The 7,703-nt window shown below is 41.5% G+C and overlaps 1 protein-coding gene across 5 annotated transcripts in view; it reads left to right on the forward strand.

Moving 5' to 3' along the window:
- gnb1l (guanine nucleotide binding protein (G protein), beta polypeptide 1-like) overlaps positions 1-6,898 on the forward strand; it is a 30,008-nt gene extending 23,110 nt beyond the window's left edge. For all 5 annotated transcript variants that reach the window (XM_080208056.1, XM_080208058.1, XM_080208059.1 and 2 more), the window contains 3 exons: positions 169-267; positions 2,567-2,782; positions 6,429-6,898. In XM_080208056.1, coding sequence (XP_080064182.1) covers positions 169-267; positions 2,567-2,782; positions 6,429-6,695 — 582 coding nt within the window. In that variant the 3' untranslated portion in view covers positions 6,696-6,898. The remainder of the gene's footprint in view (positions 1-168; positions 268-2,566; positions 2,783-6,428) is intronic.
- The last annotated feature ends 805 nt before the right edge of the window (positions 6,899-7,703 follow it).

Raw genomic sequence — 7,703 nt, forward strand, 5'->3', positions numbered from 1 at the left:
TTGGTCAGTAACAATGCAGTTTTGCTTTGCAACGAGATAAGGTAGACTAGCTTTGTGCAGTTTTAATTATTGCCAAGTTGTTGCGCGTGGCTTTTTAGGTAGGATGCAACAAGTGTAGGTTTAGCAAAGTGCTGAATCAATGGTGTTTTTTGACCTTCTACAACGTAGGTGAACATTTTAGACCTACCTAAGAAGACGCCAGTCTGGATCCTAAAGCCGCCAGCAGATGCTAAACTGGGCATGCCTATGTGTCTGAAATTATGGCAGGTAACACAAACCTAATGTGTTGCGGAAACCTGAACACTGACTCATTTTGCCTTCAGCATGTGATTCATGTTTTGATCAGGTGCTCTTTTTGTTTTCTGTTTAGCTTGTCTCCGATTCATCCAGCAAACTATAATTTTCCAGCACAGATGCACTTAATGTTGTAGACAGTTGAACTGCAGGCGCTGTTTTTTTCATGTGTGTGTGTGTATGTGTGTGTGCGTGTGTGTGTGTGTGTGTGTGTAGGGGGCGGGGGCTGGGTTGTTGGCTGAGAAATTTGGCATGTTGCAAATGTCACGAGCAGGAAATGATAATATTGGCTTTAGATTATTTTGGGATTAACAAGGCACTCCTTCAAAAAGATACTTGATTACAAAAGCTACTGGTTATGTACCCTGTGTGATCATTTGAAAAATGTTTCAATATTTCAGTGAGGACTGAAATATTTTTATACAGTCCACTGTAGTTAATGGGCAGTTTGTGTGGATAAGGTATGCAGTATGTGGGTTCAACAATACTGGAACCAACTAAAGAGTTTGGGTGGGATTCTCCCAAAAACATTCGAGGTGTCGAATTTGTGCAAAAAATGGAGTAAATCCCATTTTTTTTCAGCGGGACATTCAAAATTAATTTCCCACACTCTGTGCACTGCAGACTGCACTAGCAACGGATATCGTTAAAAATCTGTGGGCAGGGCCTATTCCCGCTGGAGAGGCCGGCAGCATAACACTGAGCGGGTCACTGTGCACATGCTGATCTGTCATAGCGGAGATTGGCACATGTGCAGTAGCCCCGCACTGCCGGTCTCCAGATTGCTGGCTGACCCCGTGACCCAACGTCACTGGCCATGTGATCCCGGCATCCCCCCCCCCACTTCCCGACCCTCTGTCGGAGGTGCCTGGGTCAGCCTTGACACCCTGCCCCCCCAACTCCCCCGGGCTCGGAGCTGACGGTGCCATGAATCCAAAGGCCGGAGACTCACGGAGGCCATGGCGCCCAGTGGGAAACCCGCTACACAGCCTCTGCTTCAGTCTCCCCGCCCGCTGCCGCACTGGGAGAATCACCCCCTTTATCTCTGAAATTACCCAGCCAAATTGTCATAGTTGATCATTTTGTAAATTTTTTTTGCTGATATTCACAAATATTAGTGTTCTGTAGTTGCCCACATTGGGTTCTCTTCCAGTCTGTCTGCCTGTTAAATGGGTGAAGTAGCTGTTAGATCTTTAGCAGGAGGACAGGGAATTGGTACACATCTCATTTAGAGTTTTTCAAGGCAGTGTCCACTGGGGTTTGATGAAGTGCCGTTGACCATTTCTGATGATGCCTTTGAAGATTTTCCATCCGTCCCAAATAGTTTCCACGCCTTTGGACAGCTCTTAATCTTCCACACCTGTTGTGATGGATGTTCTTTTGGCCTGACATGACCTTTTGGTATCATTTATCTGTGAAAAATATGCACTTTCAATCAGACAACTCATTTTTGAGTATTTATTATTTTTATTAGCGTCCGAAGTTTGAATGCACTTGGAATATTCGAGGAGGGTTTGCGCACATTACTGCGAAGAATTGTCCATAGTTTTGGTAGAACCGTTGCTTTTTTAATACCCAATACAGGCTAAACATTGTACTCCAAATTAACAAATGGCTACAAAGCATAAATAACTTGTGTTTTTTCAGCAGAATCTTGATTGTGACCTTTGTAGAGAAACATTATAGAAGTGAGCAGTGGTGATGGACAAAGTTAATGGACTAGAGCAAAACAATGTAGTAACATAAAGAGCCAGGAAATGATGGGGATGAGGAAGAAACAAAATACATTGGAAGAAATATTGCAGATAGGAATAAGGACATTAAAGAACAGTAAGGCTAAAGAGAAAGGAAGAAAAAAGTAAAAAGTTACTTCAGAATTGTTAAGAAGTTGGACCATGTATGAACAAAGCAGTTAATTCACACATAAAACAGATGTAACATAGTCCTATTGATGATAGAGAGCCAATACTTTTTCATGTACTCACGTTTGTGTTAACCGGAATATAGGAACAGGAATAGGCCCATTCAGCCCCTTCAGCCTGTTCCAACATATTGAAAATACTGCAGCACTTTTCAGAGTGAGAAGTTATTCTCCACCTAGCCCTTTTCTGTAGTCACACTGGGAGACCTGTATGTTTTTTAAGTATATGCTATCAAAATGTGTTACGCTAGGTCTGAATCTTTGCTGTATATTGGGTTGCAGCAACAGTGTGAATTTCTCATAGCACATTTCATGTTACGTTACTATTCCTTTCTCTACCTTTCTGACTAGCCTCTTTCCTGTACTCGGCCTTTATTACTGGTTGGCTATGAGGATGGGTCTGTGACCCTCTGGGACCCATCGGAAAAGAAAATGTTGAGCCGTCTCGCCTGCCACAACGAACCAATCATGTGTCTTGACTTTGACCCAGAGAAGGTCAAGGGTATCTCCGGCTCCTCTGAGAAGGTTCTCAGCTCCTGGAGACTTGACAAGCAGCAGAACCTTAAGGTCAGCAACAATGACCCGTGCGTCATTTATTCAGTGTTGCACCAACAGTCTGATATGCTGAAAAAATATTTAGTCATGAAGAAGAGTTGTTGCAGAGTCCAAGCTAATTAATCATGTACCAGTTACAATATATGAGTGTAGAGTATGTTGTCTGAATTGTCATTCCAGCAGGAACTGAAATTTTAACTTTTTTCATGTTTTATGTTTTCAAGAGTCTTCAGGTTCTGGCAAATTATCCTCATATGCCTTCTGTTTGTTCCACTTTGTCTATAGTGCCAAAAACACACAATCTTATAGCAAGCTATATCTGCTAATGGTTCTAAAGAAAGCTAAAGAAGAGGATTAACTTTGCCAGAATTTTGTATCTTGGCGTATGTTCATCTTGTTATGATAGGGGCGGCACGGTGGCACAGCGATTAGCACTGCTGCTTCACAGCGCCAAGGATCCGAGTTCGATTCCCAAAAGATAGTGGTTTGGGTCACTATCTGTGTGGAGTTTGCATAGTCCTCCTGTGTCTGCGTGGGTTTCCTCTGGGTGCTCCGGTTTCCTCCCACAGTCCAAAAATGTGCAGCTTAGGCAGATTGGCCATGCTAAGTTGCCCTTTAGTGTCAGGGGGACTAGCTAGGGTAAATGCATGGGATTTTGGGGGTAGGCCTTGGGTGGGATTGTGGTCAGTGCAGGCTCGATGGGCTAAATGGCCTCCTTCTGCACTGTAGGATTCTATGATTCCAGTTGATGTTACTAGGGCAGTCAGGTCCCAGAATATAACCCTGACTCAATAGATCAGAGCTTTTATTTTTTGTTTAGAGTTGTCGATGAACTGAGTCACGAGGTTGCCAATTACCTTTCAACAAAAGAATAAAACATTTATTAAACATGAAAAGAGTGACTGCATGTAATACTCTTCCACCCCATCTATAATTTCATAGATGTACATGGATTTTAAGGATAACACAAGTTTCAAAATATATCTTATACTATAATGTTCTCAGTAAGTACCGAGGCTCCATTGCTCAGTTCACGTAGCCCAAAAGGCTAACTGTAGTCAGACGTACCACACTCTGGTAGGTGCCACCCAATAGAACTTCTGGCGATTTCTCATCTAAGCTCCCCACATGCTTATCACACTGATCTCACTGAAATCTCACTACCCCATAGGTGTTTCCAAGTTCCACTCTCAAAGAAACATGCCTTGGAATTTTCTCCCCAGCAACGCTTTCTTTCAGATACCTTCAGCAAGAAACCACTCCATTTTCCCCTTTCACTATTCTTCTGGCCTGGATTGCCAAGTGCATTCAAGTTTCCACACAAACTCTCAGGTACCCATCCATGCCAATAGAACACCACTGCTCCACAGGCTGTATTAAGGTGTCACCAACCTTAGGCTTACTTCAGGTGTCTGGCTTCTCTCTAGCTGACTTTACCAGGCCTGCAACTTTCAGTCTGTCTCTAACTGAGAGCCTCTCTCTGTCCCTTTCTTTAACTTCAGTGAACAGTACCCTGTTCTGATCCCAGTTCTTTATCCTTTTGACTTCAGTCTTCCTTGGACTTTACACTGCCTGGTTTCTAAAACTACCTGTTCTTTCGCTTCTGGGAGTTGCCTTTTGCCCATTGCTCCATTGCCCAGTGTGTCTGCTGGCAGTTTCTGTGAGGCTGCTTGCTTCTCAGTCACCTGAACCGTAAATGCTTATACTTTCAGTATGGGACCCTGGTTTCTAAGCAACAGCCTAGTCTTTCTTTAAACCCTGTTTGTTTTCATGTCATAAACTTTTAATTACAATACAATTTCAAGTGAAGCTAACCAAAGTTTTAACCTCTTCTTACATGGAAACAGAAAATTAAACTTATTTAAAGCTATACTTTGTTTTTAATACCTACAAATGCAAATATAGATTACTTAAAACTACCCTTGTTTTCTGACAATCTGCACATTTTCTTTGCTAGGTCGACATAGTATCAAAATAAGCTGAAGCTCATAAAACTAAAAGCATATTTCAGATTTGCTGCATTACTCATTGTGATTGAATGCTCTTCATAGAATCATAGAAGCCTACAATGCAGAAGGAGACCATTCGGCCCATCGAGCCTGCACTGACCATAATCCCACTCAGCCTGTATCCTCATAACCCCATGCATTTACCGTAGCTAGTCCCTATGACACAAATGGGCAATTTAGCACGGCCAATCCACCTAACCCGCACGTCTTTGGACTGTGGGAGGAAACCGGAGCACCCAGAGGAAGCCCACGCTGATACAGGGAGAACGTGCAAACTCCACACAAACAGTGACCCAAGCCGGGAATTGATCCTGGGTCCCTGGTGCTATGAGGCAGCAGTGCTAACCACTGTGCCACTGTGCTGCCCCAATTATATTAAGCTTTTCATGTCTTCAGAGTTAAATATTATTTTAATGCTACATTTTGAAGATCAGACTGTGTGCAATCACACTAAGATTATTTTATTTCCCTAAGGCTAAATGTTCTGATTATCTCAGTATTGTATTTCAGTGAACAATAGCTCTAAAATTTGAGTCATAACTACAGTTATGTTATGGTTGAATTCCACATATTAGAAACCAAACCTGCAGCTGTGAAGAGAAGCTGGTTAGGTTAGAGGTACCTTCTGCAGAGCAGAGAAGGCTGAGGGGGACCTGATTGAGGTGTACAAAATTATGAGGGACACTTAGTGTAGGTAGGAAGCAATTTTTCCCATTAGTAGAGGTGTCAATAACCAAAATAGGTTTAAGATAAGAGGCAGGAGATTTAGAGGGGATTTGAGCAAAACCTTTTCACCAAGAGAGTGGGGGGAATCTGAAATTCACTGCTGGAAAGGGTGGTAGAGGTGGGAACCCTCATAATATTTAAGAAACATTTAGATGAGCGCTTGAAATGCCATAGCATTCAAGGCTGTGGATCAAGTACTGGAAAATGGGATTAGAATGGATAAGTGCTTAATGGCTGGTGCAGACTTATGGGCCAAAGTCTTGGAGACAAGAGGTGGCCCAACCCACCATTGACCAGCAGTGGGATTCTCTGTTTCCGTCAGTCCCGGCACTGTCAATGGGATTTCCATTGAATCCACCCGCAGCACTAGGGAACCTGGGGCAGGGGTACACTATCGGCACGACTGGAAGATCCCACCCCATGACTCTTAAGAGAATTAACCTCTTTATCCTGAGACTGTGCCCAGAGGTTCTAGATTCCCCAGCTAGGGGAAACAGTCTCTGTGTCCATCCTGTCAATCTTACGTGTCTTGTATCTTATATGTTTCAATGAGATCACTTCTGATTCTTCTAAACTCCAGAAAGGCCCAATTTACTTAGTATCTGATCATAAGACAATCATCTCACCCAGGAATCAATTTTGTGAAATTTCACTCTATCATTCTAAGGCAAGTATATCCTTCCTTATATATGGAGACCAAGGCTGTGCACATTAAATCAGATGTAGTCTCAATAAAACGTTTATCAAGATTTGGAAAGGTGTTACAATTACTAGCTGCTATATTTACACTTTCATTTAAAAATATGGCATCAAAATGGTTTAGTGTCTTAAAGCTGAAACAAAGTGGAAAACACTGGGGGGAAGAAATTAGATGTTGAATATTTTACAAGAAAAATCATTATTATTTCCAATTAATTTCTTAGTTGCAGAAAACTGTAACGCTAGTAAATGCTGGGATAGCTGACACCTGCATTCGCCAAGACAAGAAGATATTAGCCACAGCTGGTTGGGATCATCGGGTCCGAGTCTTTGGATGGAAGCAGCTGAAACCCCTGGCCATTTTACCGTACCACACAGCCAGTGTCCACTGCGTGACATTCTCAGATCATGTTGCCTTAAGTGAAAGGCTAATGGCTGCAGGATCTAAAGACCAGCGCATAAGTTTATGGTCACTCTACAATGAGCCATGAAAGAGTTAATTTTATACAGAAGTGTATCACCTGTATTCTGACTATGCTGAAGACTGTGTGAGTAATATTGTCTGATCGTTAATGGATGATGTATGTTGGCCTTGTGGGCATTTTGTACTAATTCTATTATGGCTGTAAATCTTGTTATTTTCGTTATGGGTTGTCTCTTATTGAATTTATAATTAAAGAAAATTTATAAGAAGGAGCTTGTATATATATATGTGCCATCTTTCACGTTCCAAAACAGTTTACAGCCAATTAATTGCTTCTGAATTATAATCACTGTTGGTTTGCAAGTGAGAGCAGCTGCTCATTTGCACACACAAAACTCTCACAAATAGCCATGAAGTGAGCAACCAGTTAATCAAAGTTTTAGTTGGTTTTAATGAGGTAAGTATGGAGGAATAAATGTTGGCTAGAACATCATGAGAATTCCCATACTACTACGAAAATTACCATGGGATTTTAGAAAAAATAAAAGTTAAAATCAGAAATAACCATTTAAGATCCTGTAGCACATTGTAAGGATAAGCCTTGCAACCCATTGCCACAACTCTAAATTCTACAGCAACTTGTTAGCATGAGGTTAATTTAACAAATTAATTTAACTCTAGTACCTCATGAGACTTCATTGTGTTGAACACAATGCTTCCTGTGGAAAGAGACAGAAATAGTGTCGATTTTTTAAAACATAAGCTCATGCTTAATTGAAATGTCTTTGTTTTAAAGGTATGTTTTTTATATGCAATATTCCTTTGTGTAACTCTTTACTCCATTTTGTTCAACAAGCAAAGGAGTACACACCAAGGTGACATCAGCTAAGCTGGTCCCATCAGACTTGTGGCCCTGAATGTTGACGTGACTGAGATTGGTCTCTTCAGATGTTGTACATGGGCCATTATTTTATTTTAGTTTTTTTTATCAATGTATACCAAAAAATGTTCTAAACTTGTCTTCAATCTAAAGTCCTTATTAATTTCCAATTATTTCTTGGGTCAACCATTACCA

The sequence above is a fragment of the Carcharhinus amblyrhynchos genome, chromosome 20 (assembly GCF_965287045.1).
Source record: "Carcharhinus amblyrhynchos chromosome 20, sCarAmb.v2.hapA, whole genome shotgun sequence".
Taxonomy (NCBI): Eukaryota; Metazoa; Chordata; class Chondrichthyes; order Carcharhiniformes; family Carcharhinidae; genus Carcharhinus; species Carcharhinus amblyrhynchos.